This window comes from Xiphias gladius, chromosome 23, assembly GCF_016859285.1.
Source record: "Xiphias gladius isolate SHS-SW01 ecotype Sanya breed wild chromosome 23, ASM1685928v1, whole genome shotgun sequence".
NCBI lineage: Eukaryota > Metazoa > Chordata > Actinopteri > Istiophoriformes > Xiphiidae > Xiphias > Xiphias gladius.
The window spans coordinates 12,993,501-13,021,484 of NC_053422.1; the positions used below are offsets into that span (position 1 = coordinate 12,993,501).

General features: G+C 39.8%; 2 protein-coding genes and 1 non-coding gene across 5 annotated transcripts; 2 read left to right on the plus strand and 1 right to left on the minus strand.

The window, feature by feature from the left end:
- Positions 1–1,561: 1,561 nt before the first annotated feature.
- Positions 1,562–1,634, minus strand: trnav-aac. The gene has a single exon. It is a non-coding gene; the product is annotated as a tRNA-Val (tRNA).
- Positions 1,635–3,133: 1,499 nt separating this feature from the next.
- Positions 3,134–10,477, plus strand: dnajc4 (DnaJ (Hsp40) homolog, subfamily C, member 4). 2 transcript variants are annotated; one of them, XM_040120770.1, is made up of 7 exons: positions 3,134–3,223; positions 4,891–5,013; positions 5,183–5,273; positions 5,645–5,826; positions 6,565–6,726; positions 8,805–8,891; positions 9,006–10,477. In XM_040120770.1, the coding sequence occupies exons 2-7, from the start codon at positions 4,922–4,924 to the stop codon at positions 9,100–9,102; spliced, it is 711 nt and encodes a 236-aa protein (XP_039976704.1). In that variant the 5' UTR covers positions 3,134–3,223; positions 4,891–4,921; the 3' UTR covers positions 9,103–10,477. The 2 variants fall into 2 exon arrangements, with proteins under 2 accessions (XP_039976704.1, XP_039976703.1); XM_040120769.1 differs by having other exon boundaries at positions 3,145–3,223; positions 4,886–5,013; positions 9,006–10,476.
- A 1,309-nt stretch (positions 10,478–11,786) lies between these two features.
- On the plus strand, positions 11,787–27,249 carry vegfba (vascular endothelial growth factor Ba). 2 transcript variants are annotated; one of them, XM_040119938.1, is made up of 8 exons: positions 11,787–12,776; positions 17,529–17,580; positions 17,670–17,866; positions 17,959–18,032; positions 18,162–18,197; positions 21,742–21,825; positions 23,377–23,673; positions 24,224–27,249. In XM_040119938.1, the coding sequence occupies exons 1-8, from the start codon at positions 12,666–12,668 to the stop codon at positions 24,243–24,245; spliced, it is 873 nt and encodes a 290-aa protein (XP_039975872.1). In that variant the 5' UTR covers positions 11,787–12,665; the 3' UTR covers positions 24,246–27,249. The 2 variants fall into 2 exon arrangements, with proteins under 2 accessions (XP_039975872.1, XP_039975873.1); XM_040119939.1 differs by having other exon boundaries at positions 23,377–23,601.
- The last annotated feature ends 735 nt before the right edge of the window (positions 27,250–27,984 follow it).

A 27,984-nucleotide genomic window follows, 5' to 3' on the forward strand; every position in this document is an offset into this window, starting at 1 on the left:
TCTACTCTAACTCTTCATACTTAGCTGAAGGAATAGTTAATTACTGTCAGTGATATCTACACGCCCTGTAAGTTTTAGCAGTTTTTATCTCTTCAAAACCAAACATATCAAATGGAGATATAGATGTTACGAGTCACTACCATTATCTGTCAGTACAGTTTGACTTCACTTTGAGCAAACCTCAAACAGAGGAAGCTGTTTGCGCCCAGTTTCGAACTGGGGACCTTTCGGGGATATAGTCAAACATGGAGCAAAAGGCATCCAGGATCACTGTTACCCAGTGACTCCATCTTTTTTCAAATTCAGGCCTTCTATCCAAGTGGCCATGTCTACTCTAACTCTTCATACTTAGCTGAAGGAATAGTTAATTACTGTCAGTGATATCTACACGCACTGTAAGTTTTAGCAGTTTTTATCTCTTCAAAACCAAACATATCAAATGGAGATATAGATGTTACGAGTCACTACCATTATCTGTCAGTACAGTTTGACTTCACTTTGAGCAAACCTCAAACAGAGGAAGCTGTTTGCGCCCAGTTTCGAACTGGGGACCTTTCGGGGATATAGTCAAACATGGAGCAAAAGGCATCCAGGATCACTGAGACCCAGTGTCTCCATCTCTTTTGAAATTCACACCTTCTATCCAAGTGGCCATGTCTACTCTAACTCTTCATACTTAGCTGAAGGAATAGTTCATCACTGTCAGTGACATCTACACGCACTGAGAGTTTTAGCAGTTTTTGTCTCTTGGTAACCCAACATATCAAATGTTGTATCAAATGTAATGGGTGGTATTGTATCAGCTGATACATTACCCGGTCATTACATACATTACATACAATACCCGGTCTTCGAACGTGACAACCTTTTCGAAAACCTTTTCCGCATCTCGAAAACCTTTGCAAACCTTTTCCCTTTGCACTGGACTGTCCTCCCGGTCCTTCTCGAGGACATTGCCTCACTCGCGACAGAGACTTCAACAAAGTTAAATCTCTTTCACGTGGGGTAGCAACTCTCTTTCAAGTTTAAGCAAGCAAACCAGCGTAAAGTACTTTGGACCCGCAGAGGCCGATTCCAACTATGCCCAGGACATATGGGCCGTAGTTCAGAATCCCTGCAGAGTTCAGTGGTCGCACCGGGGGGTCTCCCCCTTGTACTGGGTGGTATTGTATCAGCTGATACATTGTATTTTAATACGCATTATTAAAATACGTAATCTCTATAATTCTGTAGACTCCTTGATTTCATGCCAAGGTCATATGGGACTTATTGGAGAATCCCTATGGAATTTAGTGGTTGTGCCAGGGGTCTCCCCCCTTGTACTGGAATCATTTGTGACGGAGACTTCACCAAAGCTAAATATCCTTCTGCAAATAAACCCCACAATAACTGCCAGTGACATCTAAACACACATTGAGTGTGAGTTGTCTTCATCGAGCCTTCCAACGATGCTCCTTGTAATCCAACATAATTTACAGAATTGTAGAGATTACGAGTCACAACCGCTGTCTGTTGCAAGATTGACTTCATTTTGTTTGATAAAACCGTGACAGCAGAAAATTGTTTCCGCCCGGTTTCGAACCGGGGACCTTTCGCGTGTTAGGCGAACGTGATAACCACTACACTACGGAAACGGATGTTATGTAACATTTCCGCGCCTGAGATTTGTAAATGCCCCTACGACAGTGATCCCCGTATGCGTTTTCATGGGACAAGCCAAATCCAATTGATTGGAATGTGCTACAAAGAGTCCTTGGAGGTATCAGAGTAGAGATTCAAAGCTTTATATCGTCAAACATGGAACAAGAGGCATCCAGGATCACCGTGACCCAGGGACTCCATCTGTTTTGAAATTCAGGCCTTCTATCCAAGTGGTCATGTCTACTCTAACTCTTCATACTTAGCTGAAGATTAACTATTCCAGCAATGGAAGGATTGGGCTCATTTTCAAGAAAACAGGCTGATTTTCTCATTGATTTAGGCCGCAGTAAATTGTGTTTCAAATTGCACTTGAATTGCAAATTCTGGTTATGTCTACCGTAATTCTTCAACAGCTTAAACCTCAAAATTATTAAAAAAGTAAAGCAGCGAATTATCAAATTTGAGAAGCTGGATGCATTTGAGAAACTGCGGGGTAAATGCAGAGCAATAGAAAGTAAAATATTTCCCTCTGAAATGTAGTGAAGTAGAAGTATAAATTTGCATAAAATGTAATTACTCAAATAAAGTACAGGTACCTCAAATTTTTATATTAAGTATTAAGTATAGTTATTGAGTAAATGTAGTCGTTAGCTACATCCCACCACTGTGGCTGTCTAAAATGTAAATGATTGGGCATATTTTAAAAGCTGTACATGTGTTATGTTGGATTTAAATTATATTGGTAGATTTTAGGACATTGCATAAATCCTGTATTTCACCTCTGTGGGTGGCAACCAGAGGGTTAAAATCCCGTTTAAACTAACGTGTAGGGGCGTTTTGGTTTTTTTGTTTTTTTGTCCAGCTGCCTTAACTCATTGACAATTTCCGGTTTAAAGAAAAATAAAACCATTAGTGAACGATGATTCACAGCTGCTTTTATATTACACACTAATAAAGTAAATAAAGGCTGTACTTATAAAAAATAACTCACAAAATTATGTGCTTTTCTTGCTTTAAAATTAGTTTAGACTATACTTTGTATTATACAGTTTTATGTAAAAACTTCAAAACCCCTTTGCAAATCAAATATGCCAAAGGGTGTCTATTCAGTTTTGCATCCAGACTTATATTTAGTGGAATCCATTCATCTTTCTTTCCCTGCAGTGATTCCTGTGCCAGTGGCTGCCAAAAGTGGGATATTTCCACCTCTGTACTTAACCGTTCATGTTTTTTCAAGTTCATGAAATAAAAAGTAACAGTGTATTAACATTTGAAGAAAGACTAATTGTATAATCTCTGTTACCTGAAGGGGTTCTATTTACTTCTTTTCACTTAAAAAAATCTACAAAATATGTAATCTTCCCAGAGGTTACCAAATCATATATAGATAAATCTACAGTGTTTTCTCATCTGTTGAATATTATACTTTAGAACTGTAGTTATTGTAGTTCTCGAACATTGGTTTCTTTATTTTGCAGGAAAGCCTGCCGTCTTCTGGTTTCGCTTCCGCTAGCTTGACGCCGCTGTGTTTATGCAACAGCCTTGGAGCCCAGCCGCAGTGTTATAAAATTGAGCTTTGGCGGTATGTCGCTTTTCTTCCTCTATGTACAGGTTTTATACTCGTTCCAGTTTTTAACTAAGGTTTCGTGTTTGCTTTTTATGTTTAAGATAACACTTATATAATCGTTGTAATCATTAGCACGCTAACAGTAGTAGGGAATGGCTCTAAGCTAACCCCGGCTAGCACTGGCTTGCCTGTGCGGGTAGCAGAACAAAGTGTTCCTCCCGAAAACTCATGAGATCTGTCTGCTTTTAACTCGACAGCTTATATAATGACACATGCAAAGCCAGCAGTCATTCTGTAGCTGGCTGTGTAGCTAATCTAAGCGATTTTTAATCGAGAGTGAGTAAAACTAACGTATATTTTAAAGGGTCAATACGCCCCCAAGAAGAAAATTGCATGGTGTTAAAGTGGATGTGAGGTTGTGTTCTGTCTCTCAACAAATGATGAGAGGGGTATTTTTTTTAGTTGGTTAGTGTTACAGTCCTTCAAAAATATTTCACTCAGATCCGCCTCTGTTGTGGTCCTCGGCCAGGTCACAGGCAACCAGTTGAGCTGCTGACGCCAACATTTTCAATGGAAACACACTGAAAGGCAAAGACAGGAAAATAACCACTTTGTCCACCCAACGGCGTACCCCCGTATCTAAACCTCTGACTTCATCAATATGTTTTCAAGTAAAATGGTTGGGTTGACATGGGTAACACAATAATTTAACAGGATCAGGATGTTCCAATGATACCTCCAATAGGTTTATATCTTATAGACACAATCGTCGTCAAATTAGAGCTGAAACGTTGACTCCTTTAATCGATTAGCCGATCAACATAGAAATAACCAACTATCAACTATTTTGATAATTGATTAATAATTTCAATAATTTTTCAGATAAAACCCCAAAAAACTGCCAAATATTTTCAGATTTCAGCTTCTCAAAAGAGAATATTTTCCGCTCTTCTGTGTTTTTTATTATTGTAAACTGAATGTCAGGGACGTTTGGTTGAGCAAAACAAGACATTTGAAGACATCACTTTCAGCTCAGCATAAGTTTTTGACTTTTTTTATGTTCAATGGCCTAAATAATTCATCTTAAAAAAAGTTTGCAAATTAATCAATAGTGAAAATAATCGTTGCAGCCCTAAATCTATTTTGTTGACTATTTTACATATTGTCCATCTGGTAGTTTTAAGATAAAGGTCAGATAATCCCCACTGTTTATTTCATTGACTATTGAAATCCAGTTGTTCCTGTGTTATGGCTTTGTTTCTAGCAGCCAAAATTATTTTAAAGAGACATTCACACTGGGCCCTAATCCAGGCTTTTGCTTATTAAAATGTGACAAAGAACAATCAACTTTTGTAACAAATAATTTAATTGTCTCTTTGGTGATCTCTCACCAATATGATAAAATTAACAGGCAAGTCTAGAAAATATGAAAATGACCAGCCATTTATTAAGCACACTGCCTCTAGTGTAAGAGCTCCTTTGTATAAATTTCGACTTTAGAGTCATAAATCACCAGGTTATATTTGATTTGTATATTCCAAGTGCAACATAAACATATTTAAAATGCAGCTCGAGGCTTGGGTCTGGAGTCTTGGAACTCAGTGGTAAATGTTTTGGTTTCAAAAGTCTCTCTGCTCATGGCCTTTCTTTGTATCATTACTGATGTTAAAATCTCAGCACAGGTCCTCTGTGGAACCGCAGAAAATTTCCATCATGCAGTTGGAGGCTCAGCTGCGACTATGTCAAAGTTGTCTTTGGTGCTGCAGGAGTGGACTGCGTCTGCTCTCACAGAGCTATGCACACAGGTAGACTGTGTGTGTGTGTGTGTGTGTGTGTGTGTGCGTGTGCGTGTGTGTGTGTGTGTGGAATTTAATCAGAATTACTGAAAACAATTGAGTGATTGTGTTAATGTACTCTGGTTTGTACAGGTCTGAATGCCTGTTTGGTTTTGAGTTATTTGCTTTATCACTACAGAAAAGCTGTGAACTACTACGATCTCCTGGGAATCAAATCAGATGCCACCTTGGAGGAAATTAAAAGAGCATTTTTTGACAAATCTAAGAAGGTAGGGTCCTTGTTTGTTAACAAACTGTGTATTTAATATGAAATGTCGTGCCACTTGGGGGCAGCCTTTCACAACCCAGTTTCTACTTGTGAACTGCTCCTACAGTGGGCTTCCTGACTGTTTTCATGTTGTTGCTTCCAGTGTAAATAAGGATGGACGTGTGTTTACCTTGTGGTTTTGGCATAATTGAGGGGTGTACCAGCTCGCCCTTTAGAGAGTACATTTGGATGCATTTGTTTTACCGAGAAAGTAAGAATGTGTTTGTCAGTTGATGCAAGTATTCATGTCTAGCGAAGCGCATACCAGCACCATTGAATGGTTTTCTTTCTAAACCTGTTCATCACTGATCCACTCCTACCATGTTACTGTAGCTGCACCCAGACAGTGACCTGTCAAACCCAGCGCTGCACAGCCAGTTTGTGGAGCTGAACGAGGCTTACCGAGTGCTGAGCAAAGAGCTGAGCAGGAAGGAGTACGACTTCAAAATCAGACACAGATATACTGGGGGCCAGGCCTTCAGATCTACCTCCAGTCACACCATCTACAGAGCTAGGTGAAGATACATACTATCTGTCAGTTTGTTCTTGTTTATTGTCCTTACGTTCCATGTCATTCTGCAGCGATAAATACAGAAGATGTATAATTCATTTCAAGACTATGGCATGTGGCTGGTGTTTGTTTAGTGTAACACATTCAAAGGACATGATATTTTTGTAAGGACTGCACATTTGAAGCCTCAACCAATTCAGAAGTACTAAATGAAGAAAAATCTGTGTATTAACAGGCCAGAGTGCTGCAGAGTTTCCTGTTTCAGGTTTTTTCAACCTTGTGCACAAATCTTCTAATTTTGTACCAGACATTTTGTACGAACCACTCTTTTGCAGATTGTGTATTTTTCTTTAAATCTATTATGTATCAGGGTAAACCGGTTGAGATGTACCGTCTCGTTTTTGAGTAAGAAAGGTGGAAGAATCAAAGTTATTTATCCATTGCAATACAGTGGAAAAGCACACAGTTTACATCTAGTAAAAACATACAAAAAGACTCCAAAACAAAAAGTATACACAAGATACAGATATGTAAACTGTATGGCTGCACAGCAAGTAGGACACTGCAAATATGTGTATGTGGCAGAGTAGTAAAATATATAAGTATTTCTTGATTATACATTGACTCAGTCTTTCAGGCTTGCCACAAGAATTCTTAGTCTGTTTTTAACCTTGGTACCTCTGTCCCTCCTCTGTGTTTAATGTCACCAATCATGATCCCTCTTCTACTACTACACCCCCAGTAAGGACACCCAGGACAACAGTCATTACTGGGAGCAGTTTCATCATACCGCTGAGATGACGCCAGAGGAGAGGCAGAGGAGGAGGAGGAGGAATTTACGCCTGGTGGGCTATTGTGTCATTACTATGGTGCTCAGCTTAGGAGCCCACATAGTCTTCTTCAGGTAAATACCCCACACAATGAGGTACTCACCATGTTTTCATCACTTTATAAACAAAAACTATGAAGCATTGCCAGGATTAATCTCAGTAAATACAAGATTTCTCTGAAATAATGCAACAATAAAATGTGTAGGAATTTTTCTTGAATTAGCTGTTGCTGTCTTGAGCTGTTGCTCTACTCTAAATACTCCAAATACAATAAAGAAAAAAAAATTTCAGCAGTGGTGCTATTGTGTGCGTGTCCACGAGTGCACAACACTGGACCTGTATTTATGCGCACCGGTGGAGGAATAGCTTAAAATGACCTTAGAATCATTATAGATAGGGTTATTCATGTTTGCCATGTCATGTGTGTGTTAATTTACCAGGAGCTTTTGACACCTGAGGGGCTCTGGAAGCCCAGATCGCTGTGGTAATAAATGTCGAAGAATAAAATGTCTTCAACACAGAGACTTAAATACACTATTTTTATTAAACATAAATAGAAATGAACTATTACAGCGTGACTACAGCGTTATTAAACTTTTTAATGCTTATATTTAGGCACTCAAAGCAATTGGTTAAGGTTAGGGAAAGATTGTGGTCTGGTTTAATACAGAAAAAAAGTTCACAGTGACTTGAGATACAGTGTGTTAATTTTTATTTCACCAAAACCACACTATTCCCCCTAACGTTAACCAAAGGGCTTTTGTTGCCTAAACGTAACCACAGACAGGAATCTGGATGCGAACCCCGGTCTCTGATGTGACAGTCGTGCGCTTTGTAAGCCTGCCAGCCTCCACCTGGCACGTCCACTGCCATTGGTAAAGATATATATACAAACACAATAATACACTCAAGGATGAACTGATGAGATTTTGGTGTTAAAAGGTCAAAGTCACTGTGACCTCACAAAACATGTTTTTGGGCATAATTCAAAAATTCATGCGCTAATTAAGACAACATTTCACACAGATGTCTGATAGGACAAAATGATGGAAGTGATGACATTTTATACCAAAAAGGTCAAAGGTCATCTTCACTGTGACATCATAATCTACTGCCAAAAAGCTTATCTAGCCATTATTGTACGCTATTAACACCAGAACAGAAGGGGAGATTGTGACCGTATTTCCTGCAACTTGACTGGTTGGGGGCAGCATACGACCAAGAGGCAGCAATTCTATTTATTTTGTGTGCAAAAATGAATTGAAACAGTTTTGTTCATATCGTGATCACGTGGGGTTCCCACGTCACAGAAATCCAGTGTTTGCACAAGGTTTGGCAGTATTTTCTTTAGACGTCAGTAATTCAGTACACTGTCATAATATCTAATCAGACGCCAGAGTAATTCATGCAAAATGTGCAGGTATTATGGCAGTGTACGCAATAAGCTGCACAACGGTGTTATCGCGTAGCCTCATAGGATGAATGAGTAGCCATATAGCTTGGCTTGTAACAATCAATGCCATGGAAATTTGGAAATGTTCACTTTGTTTAATTCAAAGCTGGTTGGCCATTAGGAGGTAGGTAGTTTTACCTCGCTGCCGTATGCCGCTCCTCCCGAGTGAATTGGCCAACTGCTAACACATGCACAGCAGCCTCAGTCAGCTGCATGCAGTGTAGAAAGCGCAAGATGCGGTGCTTACGTTTCATTGTGAATATTAAAGAACCATGTGAAATTTCATCAGCAGCACTCACAATGAATGTGTATAGAGAAAACACTGCACTACCATGTTCCCAATTCCCCTTCATCTTATTTCTTCAGTGTATGTTTTCCTCCCATTGCACTCCAGAGTTTTCTTTGCTGCACATCCACACCAAGATGAATGAGATTGTTTGTGGACATGTCTCTGTGCCATGTGTCTTGACACAACCTCAGGGCCTGTGTCGTTGTATTTGTTTTACCACACACTGACTCGGTGCCACTTGTGTTTGTGGCGACTCTCTTCTATGTGGTCTGAAGAGCTGTTATAACAGCTGTACAAACTCATAAATACAACTGAGCATACAAAGCGCCTGCTGAGCCCTGAGTTTTTAGGTTAAGCAAAGTTATTCTGTTAAGATTGTCTTAACTCAAGCATTTCTGCGACTCTTTCAGTAAATTGGAAGACATTCACACTAACTTCATGGACGAGAAAGATAGAGTCATCACAGAAATTTATAATGACTCCAAAGAGAGGGCCAGGTGAGTCTTTCTAATCCATTCGTTCTTTCTCTTCTCTTCGATTTGTAACAGTACATTTGTTTGAGTTTAGTGATGCTTGAATATGAAGCTGAGTCTGAAGGTGTCTTTTCTTAGGATCAACGGTTTTAAGAAACAGACAGAAATCCTCCGGCACAAACACGCTGAGTTCCTGGAGAAATACAGAAACCAAAAGAGTGGAGAGGCAAAGTAGGAGAGTCTCCAGCTGTGCTCTGTGATGATGGAGTTTCAACTGTCAGCAGGTTGAAGGTGGCAGACTGAATGTGGTCCTGGTTTTAGGATTTTAAAGTTTTTCTGGCCTATTTAAACACGGTAAAGTACCCAGGTTTGTCTCTGCATGTGATAATGAGGAATTGAAGACACAAGAACATGGGTGTGATGTGGGTGGGTTTCATTTGGTCACAAAGGTATGAATTCCTGCCCAAGCTGAGCTGTACATTATCTTGGACTGAACCATTTATAATTGGTAGCATCTTCGCATCGATCGGACTGTCGGAAGAATGTTCTCAGACCTTTTCCACTGTTTGTCCAAAGGAGCCACAATGAACCCTGTCAAACTGCCTCTAATGAACTCACAGGAACATGTTAGTTATTGTCCTGGGCCTCATTTCTGTGTTAGTGGTACACAGCATGCAGGGCTCACAGATAACAACAGTGAATTACTGGCACATGACAGCGGATGTGTTAATCAAGTCATGATTTTAATGCCAATACATTTCTTGGTGCTTAAAGAAACTGATATTAATTAAAATCATATCTTGGGTTGCACTCAAGAGGACACGGTTTAATTTTCTGTGTGGTTTTATAAGCCTCACTCTGTTGAGGTGGACAGTTGCGAAGGGTGCAGCATAACACATGCAACGTATTTTCAGCATTAATCTTTTTCCAGGTTGCCTGGTGGACACATTACATGGGTGTATTTAATACTCCCAAATCTTGAATTTTGGGACCTTGCTGCCTATCCCCTCTTCTCTACTTCCAGTCAGTCCATAACATAATTATACATTTGTTTGAGAAAGAAAGTATAGTAATTATCAATATTTTGATTCGAACTGATTAACACATTTATTTATAGTCAAACAATAATAGTAATAACAATAATATTGAGACTGAAAATGTGCAAATTGCATGGAAAGATGGTTATTAAATATGGGTGAAAATTGACTGGTTGTTTCAACAATTACCATTTTGCCTTTCCGTTTTTAGATATAAGAGGGTGGTGTTTTTCTGTTTTTGACTGCCTTATCTGTTCCCTGGAGGGATATCAGTGAGAAATTATTAAAATATCAACCTTTTCTCATCAGTCATTACTTCATGTTTGTTTTTTTCTCACTCTCACATGCTTTGGTTTTGTGATATGGAAAAGTCTGCAGACGCTGCATTTCAAACTTTGTGTTCTTTGCTTATATCTTTTTATATTTCCCTTCAATAAATTTTAGATTGTTTTGGAGAATTAACAAGAGGCTTTAACATCCATCTGTAAACAGGTCTTTTAATGAGCAACTACACAGAAGAGAGAATTATTTATCTGCTTTGCTTTAGAATTCAGAAGTTTATTTTCCATTACCTCAATTGTCAGAATTGTCTAAACTCACTTTTGGAGCTGCTCAGGTGATTAGATGAAAACTGACTTTGCAAATGCAGTACATATCATGTTTATTTGCATATTTACATTCACATGAAAGCGGTGCAGCATTTGTTTGCAAATGACATCGTGGAAAGAAGGATCAGTGTCCAGGTTTTTTTTTGTTTGTTTTTTTTTTAAAGAATACTTGCAAGTATGGACTGCAGTTATGAAATCCTAGAAATGTATGTGAATTGTTTTTTAGGAAAAGATATCGCCTTTGTCCTTCTCCCTGTGAGTCCCGTCACCAGCGGCCCAAGTCCTGAAACTCCAGCAGGAGATAACTTATCCCCGCATAGCACACAGACACCCTCACCCTCATGTGGCGTGTGAGTGCCCTGTCATAACCCAAACACTCCATAATGACTGAGATTCTGGTGTCAGCATGCCTCCACACACACACACAGATGGAAGACAAGGCTCGTGGGCTCAAGGAATTGATTTTTATCTTTAGTTTAATGAGCTACAGAGGAAAAGTGTGTCAAATCGTGCACTGACATAATACCCTGTGGGGCTGACATGCATGCCCTGTGATTTATTAATTGGAAAACAATATAACACCAGGGCCATAATCCGGATGTATTGTATGTATATAATACTGAAGTCTCCCCAACACCATAAGGACAGCTCATCTCCTGACATCAATAGGTTGACATTTTTTAATTATTTGGGTTTTTAATATTTCAATTTTTCAGTTAATTACATTTTCTGTAGATTTTAGATAAAACTTTGTTTTACAGGTCCATTTCCTAATAATTTCTTTGGAAGTTTCCTGATGTAATTTGGTACCAGTTGCAGGACAAACATACTTTTTCTACATGAGACATTTTGAAATGTCGCAGTCAATTTTCTGTCAATTGATGATCAATTAGTTGATTTACTGTTTCAGCTCTATACATTTAAATAAAGGAATCCGTATATAAAATACCCAACAACACGTTTTTATTGTAGAATCAACCTACAAAACCCCCCCAATTATCCAGAAAAAATACGAGGGACATGGCCTCGGTGTCCTCAGTGGCATCTACAACCCTGTTCCCCACTTGTAAGGGACCCCTGGAGGCCCCCCGACTCCCCGTTTTGGGACCAGTAGAGACGCTGCACCTGTATCCAGTGCGCCTGTCCCGTTCGGGAAAAGTTGGCAGCGCAATGGTTACGCTGCGTGCGTTTCAAGGGCAAAGGAAATGAGGAAATCAATCACAACAACAAATGAAGAGACTGCCACCTTTCCAGACCTCTCGCTGTGCGTCTGCAGACTACCATTCTGCTGTGACGGCTCTGCTGTAGCTCTGCTGCCATGTCAGTAGAGGATGTTATTCTAGGTTGGTTTATAAGAGGATAAAAAAAAACCAAAAAAAAAAAAAAAAAAAACGGGAAGATGAGCCTGGAGGCGAAACGTCACATTTTCAGTGGGAGCGACAGTGTGGAGAGACTGACCTAGCCGGGGAGAGGAATATGCGGCACTGTCACTCTGCATGTCGAGTCAAAGCGTCGGATAATTACCGGATAAACGTCCTGTAGCTGGACGGACGTTAGGCTTTTTTGTTTTTTGGCCGTCCAGGCAGAGGATTTATGATCGCACCACGTTTCAGCGGGAACCTGGATGATCCTCCAGTCACGCCACCCCGGACCCCCCAGACCAGTTTCATGGGATCAGGACCAATAGACTGACGGTGCCCTAAAATAAATACAGGGAAGAATCACTCAAAGTTTATACAACTGTCACCAAAATACCAGGATTTTTGGATTATGGTGCCACGTTTAGACATTAAATAATGACTTAAGAACGGCGTATCTTGTCTGTATATATGTTCTAATTACTGGATGGATGGGTATCTGAGACAACAGCCTACTCCAGTGACTCGCTAATTAAGAGAAAATAACAAACTATAATTAGGCTTTAGGTTGGGAACTGTTTCCTCGTATAGTTAAGCTCACTCAGTGACAATCGCAACACAATAAAGTTCTTATTCCAACACTGATGATGCCACCCTGGGAGTCCTTTCAAGGCAGGGAGACTGGGGAATGAAAGCGGCATTTCTGCGTCTTTAACCGTACACTGAGGCGAAGGAGGGAGACAGCCGGACAAGCCACCGTCTTTTCTTTTCTGTTTTTGGATTGGTCCGAAAAATATGTTTTTTGCGTGCCCCTTGGACTCCTGCACAATGGGGATTATGCTTCAAGTTATTCTAGGAATGTTTCAGTTCCTGCTGCTCACCAGAATACCGACGTCTCATGCCAAGGTATGAACGTATAGACCATTTGACCTCAAAAAGACTGGACGTGGTCAGCCTGCCACCAGACAGGAGCCTGTGAGATTTATCTCTAGTTTTATGTTGATAGTCACTCAACTGGCTTTAATTAACATCCTTTTTATTTGGTACGAATTTTGTCTGGTAGAGATCATGTAGGGTTTTGTGGAAGTCCCCTAGGTCAATGACACCTGTCACTTCAGGCCCTGTGACAGGAAAAATCACTAGGCTATAATAGTTTTGTTGGATTTTATGGTTTACCTGTGTTGCTCCGTAATTACCATCATAGACTAATTCAGAGCTACTTTCTAATGAGGTGCCTTTTATAAAGAGTTAATACGCTATAATAAATAATTTACTTAAGATTTGTAGATCGGTCACAAGCCGTTGGTAAGAGCGACTTTTCGGTTGCCAGGTTGTGAAAAATCTCCTCTACCAGGGCACTTGATTTGTCTTCTCAGCTAACTCCTTGAGACGCCTCCAATGGGCAGTTCAGCCACTCTCCTTTTGGAAAAAATCAAGCTGCAGGGCATTTGGACCAGAAACCCAGCCGTTAACAGCCTTAATATTAAAGGAATAGTTTTACATTTTGAAAAATATGCTTATTCCCGTTTCTATCAGGAGTTAGATGTGGAGATAACACTCCAGTTAGCTTAGTTTAGCATAAAGACTGGAAACAGGGGGAAACAGCCAGTCGGCTCTGTCCAGAAGTAATAAAATCTTACTACCAGCGCCTCTAAAGCTCACTAAGTAACAATTTATATCATTTGTTTAATTTATACAAAAAAACGAAGGGTAAAAAAGGTCATTTTTTTGGGCTGGGACTAGTAACTCCCCTGGTTGCCTGGCAACTGTTCCTTCTTTTAAACACAGTTTTTGTACAGATTAAGTATAACATGTTAATTAGTGACCTGTTTAGGCGCTAGTTGGAAGATTTTTCTTAACAGTTGGACAGAGTTAGGCTAGCTGTTGCCTCGGGCTAAACTAAGCTAACCGGCTGCTAGCTTTAGCTTTATATTACTGAAGAGGCATGAGAGTGGGATCAGTTTTCTCATCTAACTCTCGGCAAGAAAGTGAATAAGATTATTTCCCCCAAATCTCAAACTAATCATTTATGTATTAACGTCCACCACCAGTCAATTTGAGGAATATTCCTGATGAATCAAAGAGCGAGGCAGCTGAAAAGACAAAAGCAAGTGTCCTGCTGGTGGGGGTTTTCTACAACCGGGCAACCCAAAAGTTGTTCTTATTAATGACTGATCTGTAAAGCATCGGTCAATGATTAATTAATCGGTAATAGAGCCATTTATGGCTGCAACCAACCATTATTTTCATTACTGATTAATCTGTGTACTTCGAGTATCAAAATTGTTAGCAATTAATTTCCCTTCAGCTAACTAATAGATTAATAGACTAATCATTTCAGCTTTAAAGCCTCTAATTTGCACCTTTTATAATGCTTTACAAAGGGTGTCTTATTAGAAAGTGGCACCCATAATTCTTTATGGACTTGAAGTTTTGCTTTGTGTAATTTAAATAGAGGGTTATTACAGTTATAGTTCATAAGACATTTTTATTGATTGTACTGACATGGTCCTTGATGTGACATATGGGCTCATTTTCTACACACACACACACACACACACACACACACACACACACACACGCCTGCATGTGCTGTTTTTTTATTTATGTCTGGAGTCTTCTATCAGGAACAAGTAGTGCTCAGAGGTGGTGGGGGATCCAGCCCTGACTCCGTGCTGCTGTATACTGTATGTTTTAGTGATTCATTATCCCTGACACTACATTCCAGACAGCAACGTGCAAAGAAAGTCCTCTTCACCTGCTCACAGCTATTGTCTCACACCCCAGATTCTCTGTTCTTATGCTGTCTGCTTCTCTGACTGCATATTTGAAAAAGGGGTAATTCTTTACCTCCGATAGTGATGACACTTTGTGTGGGTGTGGGAGAGCTGTCATATAGCTGTAGGGCAGGGTCTCTTTCAAACACACACACACGGCCCATCTGTAAAATGTGCTCTGGGAGTGGCGGGTGGTTTGACGTGTTAGACAGTAGACAGACGGCAATGCCAGTGCAGATGGCACTGGGCCTACACTCAGTAGTGTGTGTGTGTGTGTGTGTGTGTGTGTGTGTGTGTGTGTGTGTGTGTGTGTCAGCTCCTCACAGATTTGGGTGCCAAAAGGAGGTAATCTTAGCCCTGTCTCAACGCCCAATACAGAAAAGACACACTTTCTTCAGCTCACATCCTACCAGTCACAAAATGGCCTCAGTTCCAGCTTAACTCAGAATCAATGTGGGCCAAACTTTTGTGTGTGTGTGTGTGTGTGTGTGTGTGTGTGTGTGTGTGTGTGTGTGTGTGTGTGTGTGTGTGTGTGTGTGTGTGTCTGTGTGTGTGTGTCTGTGTGTGTGTGTCTGTGTGTGTGTGTGTGGGTAGAAGGGGGTGGAAAAGTTAAAGGGGGGGCAACAGGACAAAGTCTACATTCCCTTTCAAGTGGCCTTGGTCTTCAAACACACACACACACACACACACACACACACACATAAGTCCAATAACAGCAGTGTGTGTGTGTTAGAGAGAATAAAACACAGGGCTGTAAAATTCAGTTTCTCTTTCTGTGTGTTTTTCAGGGGGGGAAGAAGTACTCAAATCCTTTACTTAAGTAAAAGTGCAAATACAACAATATAAAAATATTCACTTTCATGTAAAAGTCCTGCACTCAGAATCATACTGGAGTAAAAGTACAGAAGTATCATCAGAAAATGTACTTAAAGTATCAAAAGTTAAAGTAGATGTTCCACAGTAAAATGTTCCCTGTGACTGGTATATTATTATATTTGATATTATTAGATTGTCAATGCTGATTCATCAAAGCATGAGCAGCATTTTACTGTTGTAGCTGCTTGAGGTGGAGCGAGTTTTAACTACTTCATGTGCAGTTTGGTAGTTTAGTCCAATGGTTTCAAGCCTAGGGGTCAGGCCCCTCCAAAGGGTCACAAGATAAATCTGAGGGGTCATGAGATGATTAATTGGGGATGGAATAAAAACAAAAACAAAGTTATGGTTCACAAATCCATTTACATTTTTGGACTTGTCTCTAACTTTGCCGTTATTTGTGAAATATTGGATATTTTGATCTCTTTGGGCCTCAGATAGTTTTTAAATTATATCTTCTGTAAGGGGTCACGATCCAAACAGGTTGGGTATGGCAAAGTAACAAGTAACTATAACTGTAAAATAAATACAGTGCACTAAAAAGTTCCTCCGAAATGCAGTGGAGTAGCAATATAATGGAAATAGTCAAGGAAAGCACACTAAATGTATTTTCCACCACTGGTGTTTTTCCCTCCCAGATGTGACTTTGGATGTGAGAGTAAACTGCATCTGGGCAACATGAGGTGAAATGAAAAGATTTGAAAAAGGTCAACAAAATGTTGGACTGATAGAATTATGTCAGAACAAAACCTGTTTTATAACGAACAAGCTGCAGTATGCTGTCTTTCTTCTGCTCGTTTTATAAAACAGTAAATTCTTCTTGCTCTTCCAGCTACACACTGACTGTGACAGTTCACTGTCGAGAAATCCATTGGCAGATTCTCTCACTATCTCCCACTGTGGGGCTACTGAACGTGTTTCAAAGGTCAAAATCAGGTGATAGACTTGAGGGCAAAGGTAGCAGGTACAGCTTGTTAAAAAATCCAGCAGCTCCCTCCCCTCAGACATTCATGGAGTTGAAGACATGGTTGGATTTTTTGCTGTGAACATAGAAATTGTGAGTTACATACTCAAATGGACCAATTTGCTCCGTTTGTGCAGTAAATATTTCGTAATAGAGCCTGAAATGAGGTGTGTTTAATTTAGCTGCCACACTACTGTAGGCCAACTTTTACCCTCTTGCATGTGTATCTGTGTATCAAAGTTCAGTCTGTTCACTTTCTACCTGTCACTTACCAACATGAATTATTGAGCTTTTCATTTTTCAGATGCCAGGTGTGAAAATTGTGGTGTTCATTAACAGGAAATACTTTGATACGTTGCTATGCACCAGCAGCCAACAATGTCAAACTGGAGGTTGCAGGCAGTAGCTCAAAAGTTAGATTTACTGACGTATAATGGTTTAATCAGAAAATAACTGGACTATTGATCATTAACAGCAGATATATTTGTAAGATGAAGTTTACTTTAAAAAAAATCTGAAATATAAACAAATTGTCAAGATTGAAATTCACTAAGTCCGTGCTCTTAATTCATAATCATCTTATGCCCTTTTTGGAGAAACACAATATTTTGGTTTAATTTTTAAAACATTTGGTGGAACTTAAACTCAGATAAGTTCAGAATACCAGGCTTTTAGTTTTTAAGTTGACATGATTCCACATTGAATAAATTCATTGTGTAAATCATGGGAGTCAGCATCAAACACATTTAGGATATATGAGGATATTTTAGGTATAGAAAATTATTGTTTTTCTTTGATGATTTGATCTTCTGAAGACCTGCCCCAGTACTAGTTTATCTGCCTTTTGACTGACCACCTTATATTTTTTTTTAACTTTTTCACATTTTTGTGTCAATATCAGCTAAACTGAAATTAAAGCACTCTTCATGACTCTAAAGTGCAATGCTGAATGCTGTCTAACAGGTCAACTTGATCACGAAACCATAAACTGATTTAAACGGTTCTTTTCACTATTTTTTTCATTTTTTTTATTTCTTCCTCCAGCTCGCTCACTGGCGGCCGGCAGACTCCCCCAAATCCAGAGAAGGTCGTGAAGGTACTCTTCCTGTTCCTACAAAGTATCCTGCTTCGTGGAGCTGAAAGAGAAAAATTGAAACACATTGTCTGTCTTTTGCGGTCCGACAGTGCGACGGTGGCTGGAGGTGTACTCGAGGAGTGGATGCGAGCCTCGGGACACTCTGGTGGAGGTTTGGCGAGAGTTGCCGGGGGAGACCCACCACCTCTTCGTCCCGTCCTGCGTGTCGGTGAGGCGATGTGGCGGCTGCTGTGCTGACGAGGCCCTGGAGTGTGTGCCCTCGCTCACACACACACTCACCATGGAGGTATCCATGCAGACACACACACCAAATCCTGAGAGGTGAAACCGTGACAGGATGTGTGTGCTTAAGCTTAATATTCTCTGATCTGTGTGCAGCTGATGAGGACCTCCTTCATGAAGCATGAGCTCATTGAGTTGCCCTTTGTCGAGCACAGCCAGTGTGAGTGCAGGTAATAAAAACACTTTCAATGTCTGCGCACAAAAGTAATGTGTTGTGCACCTGCTGTTCATGGTGTACCTGCTGTTCATTGATCTCACTCCACCTTTATACTGACACTGTCTGCTTAATCTGTGTGCAGATTAAAAGAACAGTTTCAGCCAACACCTGCGACAAGGTAACACACCTGGTTACTTCCCCCTCATATTCTTCCCCTCTGTCTTTCTGGATTTTAATCTTGCTATTGTTGTTTTGTCCTTAATTGTATTTTAGTGGGCTGTTTTTGGGAGATCTTATGTTCCTTTTCTTTTCTAATATTATCAAACCCAGTTTATCAACTAATATCCAACTTCTGCATTAATGATGCTGTTATAATTCTGTTGATGATGCTACTAATGAGGAGGATGTGTTCAGAGGAGTGTTTCAGCCACAAACAGCACTTCCTGATGAAACCCAAATAACCACAAGTGGCATAATAGTGTTTAAAAGAGTTTACACTTATCAGCTACTTGTTCTGATTGTTTTACTTGTGTTGATTTGACCATTTTGGAAGCTCTTTCTTGCTTCAAAAGTCCAAAATCACAGGCCTGTATTTCACCTTTTTTTACGTGAGAACTTGCCGAATTCACATCATCAGTGTGAGGTATATGAAATATGTCAGTGTTTGCTTTCCACTTTTAATTACTAAACTAATAACTTCTTAAATATAGTGAAGAATCAATGTGTTAATGCTTGTTTGACTGATGCATTTTAACAGAAAAAGCAGTAATGTCAAATAAAAAACTGTTAATACAATGCTTTTCGGCAGCTGGCTGTGTGGTGCCTTTAATACACCATCAATAGTTTTGAGTTTTCAAAACGGGCACTTGTTGCAACTGCATTACCGCAATAACAAAAATGAAACTTTTTATTTCCTTTATTAGATAGTTGAAAACAGCAGGAAACATGAAGAGGTAAAGGTGGACTCAAACCAGGCACAATGTGGCTACATGGTATGGGTCTTAGAGAGCGGGTTCATCATGATGCAAAATAATAATATTGACAAATAAATAAAAGATGTGATGATTTTTTCACTGTGATGAATTAGCTATCTCCAGATTTGGAATTTAGGGCTTCAAATATGAAGCCCTAAAGTCAGTAAACTAAAACACAATAGAAACTCTTATGGTACATTGAGAATCTCTGACTTCAGGTTAACAAATCCATGCTAAAAGTAAAGAAACCATTTGGTCCGTGCTGTTCAGGTTTTGTTGGGTGTCAGTTGGGACTGACAGCTGTACACTGTGAAACAGACAGTGCTCAGTGTGCCCTCATACTGGCAGGTCCAACCAGGCAATCATATGATTGCATCTTTAATGTTTATGTCCCTCTGCTTCCTGTTAGGATGTGGACATAAATAGAGGATTCCAATGTATGTGTGTGTACTTTTTTGTTTTTTAAAATTCAGTAGGGGTTCATGTGTGTGTGTGTTGTGGTTTTGCTGAATCTCTACATATACTTGTGCATGTGTACATACTCTGTGTATTAGTATAAATGCGTGGTAGAGTTTTCATGTGTGTGAATATTTGTCTCTGTGTGGTATGTGTGAATGTGTGGATGTGTGTTTGTCCCTCAGAGAGTTAGCATCTGTGTGACTCTTTCCCAGCATCCCCTGGGACGGCCCTTATCCTGCTGTCACCATAGTGATGATTTTATCTCCCTGGCCATGTGCTCTCTCACAGACTGACGGAGCAGAGTCACGCACCCATGATAGAAAATTATTAGAGCTCAAAACACAACAACAGCAACAACAGCAGACTCTGTTAATAATGTCAGGGCTAGGTTGGGTAACATTGTCCCCATAATTTGATTTAATACAGTTTACAGAAGATGGGATTACAGCCATGGCAGACAGAGAAGTTAAAGCTGGAAAACCTAAAACCAGACCTGTAGGCAGATGCACTTTGCTCCGAGGGCACCACCGTACATTAAAGTGAAACAGACTGTGCTCAATAAAGGCTGGACTCTTGCATAATGAAGAGGATAGGAATAGCAATTTGGAGTGGAGAGAGTTAGATAAACTACAAGCAATGTGGACAAGGCCCAAAAATGCAAAGCTCCATGGTTTTTTGGGCAGTGTCTGTCTCTCTCTTTCTCTCTCTCTCTCTCTCTCTCTCTCTCTCTCTCTCTCCCATGACAGCCTGCACTGATGTGATTGTTTCGCCCTCTTCACTGATTTCTGTTAATGTCAGGGAATATAATGAGATGGTAGTCAGCGCTTTTTGGTTTTTAAGTAACAGTATCAATACCACTCTGTAAAAATACTCCATTACAAGTAAAAGTCCTGCATTTAAAATTATACTTAGTAAAAGAACAAGTATTATCAGCAAAATTGACTTAAAGTAAGAAATGAATTGTAATTATGTAGTAGAATGGTCCATGCCAGACTTACATTGTCATTTATTATATGACTGGATAATAATTTCTGGTGCATCAACATGTAAGCAGCATTTTAATGTTCTAGCTGGTCAGGGTGAAGGTGATTCTCGCTATTGTATACACTGTTGGGTGGTTTAATTTACTGTATAACAGTGCATCGTATTTTATATGCTCATCATAGGTTTTGAAAAACTTCATCTGCAAAAAGACTGAAATACTCAAGTAAAGTAAAAGTACATCAAAATTGTACTGACACTCAGCACTTGAGTAAATGTACTTAGTTAATTTCCACCATGGGTCCTACAACCTTTAAGATATTGATAACAGTATCAAAAGCATTAAATTATCTTTAATTAGTTAACTTTCTTCCCAGCTTCTTTATCTGATACTTTAAATTCAATCTCCATAATGTTGCAACTAATATTAATGAGCATATCATATGAGAAAAATATTAAAAACTCAATGTTGAGTGGCTACAGCAGAGCCTATGATATGAAAAATGAAAAATAATGCAAAGTCGGATACAGTTGAGAAATAAAAACTGATAAAAAAGATCATATTAATGTTAAACATGTGAAGCTGCCTTGAAAGCCACTAAACCTTTACTGTACTGTGAGCTGCCTGTGTTTGGAAAATAGATTTATGATGGTTGAAATGCGCTACTTTTATTTTTTGCGTTACTTTTTTATGCGTTACTTTTATTATTTTTATTGGCAGATTCGCCGCCTGACTTTAAGCACTTTTCATTTTCCTTTATTTAACCAGGTAAAAGTCTTTTTGAAATTAAAATCTCTTTTTGAAGAGAGACTTGGCCAAAAACATTGTTACACCAATAAGTACAAATAACATAAGCAGATTAAGAGAACTGTCACACACTGCAAAAGAGTAAACACAATATCCAGTTAAGACGCAATGAAAGAGTACAGATAAAATCGAATTAAGATGCACTTATTTTGAGAAATATAAACATGTTTTTCTCTTATTTAACAAATGAAGCCAAATGTGCCAAATATTAATGTTGTATAAATATTGTTTTAGAGCTTTGCCTGAATAAAATACGGACTAAACTGGCAACATTATGATTTAAATTAGACACTGTCTGATCAAACAATAAGTAAATAATACAAATCTTAATAAACACTCAGTTGGGACATGCAGTATACTGGGTTCAGTTAAGGATAAGGTCAACATGTTCACTCAGTAGATATGTAGTAGCAGATTTTTATGCTGTATACAAGTGAAAAAATTAACTCTTGACCATTTCATTATCTGTCTGTTACATTTTGTGTATGTGATATTCTCAGGCTGTATCTGAAGCCAACAAGAAAAGACAAGAAAAAGGAGAGGGGGAAGTCCAGACAGATGACAAGGGAAGCCATCAGAGCTGCGTATGTTGAATATTCAGTACACACATTTGATCTTTTTTTTTTAACTCAGTTACGACCCTTAAATTTACATTTTTAATTATATTAGTCAGTATTTTTCAGATATTATCACCCTCCGTGTGAGAGTTTGGATTAGAAAAAAAACAAAATAAAAAACAAGGTTATCGGGTCTACATTATTACTGAAGGACAATTTGTTTTACAGCCACACCAGTCAAGGTCTACCTCACTCAAACACACACACACACACACACACACACACACACACACACACACACACACACACACACACACACACACACACATATACAGCTCAATTGTAGGAGTCACCTCTGTGATACTAAACACATAAGACTTGTAAGCTTCAGCTATTCCTTGATATTTAACATCTACTATGAGCAGTACTATGACTTATTAAATAATTCCAGGACAGAGCAATGATGAAAGTCTTCCCTACAACCTTTTTTTTCTACATCTGCTTCCCCTGCTCTTTGCTGTCAATCATTTCCGTCCCCCGGGGGCCAGAGGTGGCTCGGATTGGGTGTGATGTCCCTCAGCACCCATCCATCACTCAGAACAGGCTTTATTCAGACTCTGGCAGGGGTGAAATCTGTGTAATTTGCTCCCAAATGCCACCTCCTCTGTCCATGCCAGCGGCAGGCGTGGTCACCGGGATCTGAAGAAAGATGGCCCCTCTCTGCTTCATTAAGTAACTTCATTAAACCCGCCAGCCTCCCGGGAAGACGGAGACGCAGAAGCAGGTCAAGTTAATGGACCAACTGACGCAGGCAACTTTCTCAGACTCGGAGAAAGTACAGAGCTCCTGCAAGAGAAACTGAAGGCCTCACAGGCAACTCAGTGACCATAGCCATGGTAACGGAAGAGAGACAGGTGGACAGAAAGAGCAGAGAGTTTGTCAGCAGCTAAGGAAACAGCATCCCACATTAGTCACACATCTCCCACACACTGCATTGTGTGGGTTTGATTCAGACTGGCACTGTGCATGTTTAAACAAGTCTTGCATCTCATTTTTAGCCATGATAGTGCCGCAGTGTGGGATCAACATCAAAATAGCAAAATCTTTACGAGCCTGTATTGATCCTAGAGAGTGGCTCATACAGCAATGTTGTATGGTCCATCACTTTGGTCCAGACTGAAATATCTCAACAACTAATGGATGGATTTTTGTGAACTTTGGTTCAGACATTCATTGTTGCCAGACGATGAAGCCAACAGACTGATGATCCCCTGACCTTTCCTGTAGCAATAACATAAGTTGGAAATTTTTGCTTTTTAAATTAGATATCTTAACAGTCATTGGATGGATTGTCACGAAAGTTGGTTCAGGCATTTACGTAGAACTACTGAAAAACTTTGGCAATCTCTCTCTTCTGTCTTGCATCACCATCAGGTCAAATTTTTCATTTGTCCAATATTTTGTTTTATCACCACAAACCTGCAAAAATAATGACAATCCCATCAGCCTCTGCTGTACTTTAAAGCACAGCTATTGTACGTTGTTAATAGACTCTATTTACACCCCTCTTCCATCCAGGACCCATGCTCCCCCAACTCTTCCTCCCCCATCCTCTCCTCCTCCATCACCTCCTCCCACCATCTTCAATTTCTCTCCCCCTCCGTCTCCCTCCCCGAGGCCTTGTTCCCTCCCCTGTAGAGGGAGGAAGTGGGCATTGGATGCAACGTCATGTCAGTGCCGCTGCACCATCAGAGCTGAGAGCTGCAGCCGGAAAGGCCGGAGGCTCGACCCTCACCGCTGCAAGTCAGTCCACACACGACCAAAAAATAAAAATCTGTTGCTTGAACTTCTGTTTTTTGGGTTTTGGACATACAGGTATGTAACTAAAACACATACGCAGAGTTTAACTTCAGGAAAATGTAATCAGTGAAGCAACTTGAACTGCATCAGGCTGTGCGTAGTGCAAACTGAAGCTGTAGGTTCTCACTCCAGAGCGTCTTCCCATTGCTCTTCTGTTATAGCCAAAATTCATTTTATGTGCAGATTTTGAAATATATGATTAGAGATTCTGTACAGTTGATCAGTTGTATGAACATATGATGCAGTGAGACAGCTTTGCTGGGATCAGCTGTAACTCGTGGTAGAGCGGGCTATTAGTTGTAGTTTCTGCGCTTTGACTCCACGCGTCAGAGTGTCCTTGAGCAAGACACTGAACCCCAATTTGCTCCTCATGTGGGTATATATGATGGAAAAAAAATGTAGGTCATTTTGGACAAGACTGTCTGCCAGATATGTACATGCTCATATTATCACCAGACTCATATTGTGCAGAATTGAACACTTCATCATACATGTGAGAATCAGCCCTGTAGCTGTGAAAAAAGATTTCATGCTAAATCCTTCCTCTTTTTGTTTATTGTTCCAGGTGTGATGCCATGAGGACTTGATGTGTCCACCCATTTTCTTTTCACCTCCTTCTCTCCACCTACCCCTGCTGATTCATCGTCCACTCTCAGCATCACTGCCATGGAGCATACAGACGCTTGGATTTGAATCATCATGACATACAAGAACAACAGCGATGAATTGGACCGGTGTAACGCAGGTGTCCTACGTGTTGATGCTTCAGTGGAAGTTGTAACTTGTTGCTCACAAGGAAACTGCACATGGAGATGTTAAGTCAAGGCCAGTGTTTGTTCGGAGGTTTTGAAAAACATTGGGAACAGATCATTGGTGGACACATACAGTCAGACATACCAGAGGGACATAGGACATGCACATGAACTGGCACCCCAGAGTGTGTGGGCCTATAGTTGAGCTGAATGCTGGGATGGAGTGTATCTGTGTGGTCTCCCCACTGAAAGACCCAGATGGGTTATCCCTGCAGCCGTTCTCTCCCATTCAAAGCATATGACCACGGACTGGCTCTCCAAGCCGCTTTCTGGCATTTGTTTAATTTGGTCCTTTTGTCTGCATCTTTTCTCTGCACCTCAACTGAAAGCAGCCGCTTTGCCTCTCTTTGCCTCTCTTTTAGGCAGTGAGGAGAATGTCAATAATGAGGCCCTGGCGGCTGTCCACTACTTCACACACAAACTTTCACACATATAATACCAGGCACACAGACAGCCCTGCAAATGCAGACACACACAACCTCACTCATTGTGTGCTATGGCACACACACACATACACGGATATATATACATACACACATGCAATGTGAAATGTATGCAGGTAGCCATAAGCTTTTGTTCGTGCCACACCAAGTGTGTAAATAAATGTCAGTTGTTTATATTTGCAATTTAATGCAAAGTCTTCATTAAGTATTGTATTATATTCCCGTGTTTTATATTTTATTATAATTCCGTCAAGTTGATTGAAAAGATATTCTATATTGCAGAATGTGTCTTTGTTTTGTTTTTGTTTTTTTCATCCTTAATCCATCTGCATAAAGAGTCATGCTGGGTGGCCGGCTATGTAGACACTCGGCATCTAAACCGATACCCAAATGTATTGAATTTAAATAGAGACGGCTCACATGGGCCACAAATGGGAGACTATATACATTGTAATGTGTAATTCAAACAATCAGTGGGGCAGTGTTGTCCGCAGCACTCAGAAGCCAAGCAAATAGCAGTTCCCAGTGCAGTGAAAGGAAAACATGGCTGTTGTTGTTGCACATTCGAGCTGGGATGGAAAGAGTATTATTCATTTGGAACATAACTTGTTTATATTCTGACTGAATCTCACGGTTTAACTCCATGTTAGTTCACGACTGCTCAGCTGCTGGGTGAGAACGGGGATTTGAACTGTGACTGGTTCAGAAAGGATGAGTTCTTGAGCAGCTTGTCAGTCAGCAGGACGAGACAAAGCCAGAGCTCTGCTGTTGTGAAGAGGACCCCTTAATGGCAGGTCAGGGAGTTGAAACCCATTTTTGACACCCATTCAGAGCCCGTGTCCTGTGTTAAATTTTACCAGTGACGTCTTAGCTCCATGAGAAACAGTAGCTTTGAAACTCCATGGTTCACGTCTGTACTCTCCCTGAGGATTTGTGCCATCCTGCTGATTGAAGAAAAGTCACCCTGAAACAGCGTGCAGTCCAGAGTCTGAATTTTTTCTGTGTCAGCCTTGGAGCAAAAGAACTTTGTTTCAGTTGCTGGTGTGATAAGCTCTGTATTTATACTTTCCTGAGATGAGATTATTTTTTCCATGCTCAAGTTCATTGTTCAGTGTTTGTTATTACTGTCAATCAATACTTCAATCACTACCTCTATATCATAACATACTAATGACAAAGTATTAGAGCATTGTTGTTACTTTCTCTGTGTTATTTCAGACCTCTTGTAAGGTATTGATGTTCTTATTTACATTTAGCAATAAGCACAGTCTCCAGTTTAGCGACTCGGAGCTGCAGCAGATATGTAGTGATAATCACCTGTTTGGTTGAACATATAGGAGATTTCGAAGTGCGTCTTAGAAATCTGAAGGGAAGCATATTTCACGAGGAGAGCTGACCTGGTCCTCTGAGTATAGACCAGACACTGTGTGATAATGTGGGACAGGAGATGGTTTCCCAGTGCCTTTGTTGCTTCAAATTAATGGTGACCTTTTTTGGCTTTAAAGGAATGGTTTTGACTTTTTTTGGGAAATACAATTATTTGCATTCTTGCTGAGAGTTAGATGACAAGATTGATACAACTTTCATGCATGTACAGTAAATATGAAACTGAAGCCAGCAGTCAGTTAGCTAAGCTCCGCATAAAGACTCTAGCATGGTTCTGTCCAAAAGTAACAAAATCTATGTAGTAGCACCACTACAACACACTAGTTAACATGTTATATCTCTTTTGTTTAACCTGTATTTAAACCAAAGTGAGAAAATTAAGTCACTGCTCTCTACCAAGAAATAGTCTGGCTCATAGTGCCCGGTAAAACAGGAGGGACTTTACTTGGATTTAACAAGCAAGATATAACGAATTAGTGTAGTGATTAGTAACTGGTGAGCTTCAGTGGCACTGGTAGGCAGATTTTGTTACCTTTGGATAGAGCCAGGCTAGCTGTTTCCCCCTGTTTCCAGTCTTTATGCTAAGCTAATCTGATGGCTCGTCAAACTACATATTTACCGTACAGACATGACAATTGTATCGATTTTCTAATCTAACTGTCTGCAAGACTGTGAATAAGCTTATTTTCCAAAATTTCCAACTATTCCTTTAATTTTGTATTACCCACTTGCAGCTATTTCTGCTCATGCATTTATTATTTGAGTAAAGTGAAACATTTTCGAGGCTTAATTTGTTAATAATTGCATTTTGTGAACAAGCTAACAAACGTTTTGGGAAACCATGAACCTCAGTACAGATTGCACTTGTGTTTGAGATTGCAAAGCACATAATGAACATTAGTTCACCAGGGAAAAAAAAAAAAAAAAAAAAACTTCCTGTGAGGGCAGAACTGAAGGAGCAAATGGACTGGGACTGAAAAGCTCCACTCATGCAGACATGCATGAAATATCAAAGACATTCTACCAAAAGAGTTGTGGCGCTGAAATTACTTTTTGCGGGCCTCTGGGGCTCCAACTGTTACTTCTTGTAACCAGATTTTCTTATTCTAGAGTACTAAATCTGCATCCCAACTCTTTAAGATATACAGCTTGGACTTATTAATATCCTATTCAAATGTCCTGATCTTGTGTCAGTATCAAACATAAGTGTGCTTTGTATCCGCACAGTCTACATTGTACTGTAAAGGTAACCCTGTTCTCGCCTCCAGTGTCTTAGTAGCCTATAGAGACCCCCTACTAACTATTTAACATTTTATAATCTCTAATATTCAGCCATGACCTTGTGTATGACTTACAGCATACATTAGAAATGTATTTCTAACTTCATTTTAGCTGTACTTTGCAATGAATCTCGTCTCTGCAAATACACTACTGTAGCCTATGTATAAAGAAAATCCTACATTCTTTTTTTGCTGCTACACCATTTGTGCCCTATTATAATGTCTTGGTAGAAAACAATGCAGTTTTATGTTGTATTACTATATAAATGCTAATTAATCAGTCCAGTGTCCACATGAAAGTGTATACTGCATCGTCAAATATATTGAAAATTATACCAGGATACAACCGTGATGTTACAGATGTTATTAAAGGAAATGTCTTATTTTTCATATAAACCTCTCATT

Bases quoted from the DNA above. Each gene is read 5' to 3' on its own strand.
- dnajc4 (XM_040120770.1), top strand. From the start codon at position 4,922: ATGCAGTTGGAGGCTCAGCTGCGACTATGTCAAAGTTGTCTTTGGTGC. The intron at 6,727-8,804 runs GTAAATACCCCA...CGACTCTTTCAG, and splicing joins GCCCACATAGTCTTCTTCAG to TAAATTGGAAGACATTCACA. The intron at 8,892-9,005 runs GTGAGTCTTTCT...GTCTTTTCTTAG, and splicing joins GACTCCAAAGAGAGGGCCAG to GATCAACGGTTTTAAGAAAC.
- vegfba (XM_040119938.1), top strand. From the start codon at position 12,666: ATGTTTTTTGCGTGCCCCTTGGACTCCTGCACAATGGGGATTATGCTT. The intron at 17,867-17,958 runs GTATCCATGCAG...ATCTGTGTGCAG, and splicing joins CACACACACTCACCATGGAG to CTGATGAGGACCTCCTTCAT. The intron at 18,198-21,741 runs GTAACACACCTG...TGATATTCTCAG, and splicing joins CAGCCAACACCTGCGACAAG to GCTGTATCTGAAGCCAACAA.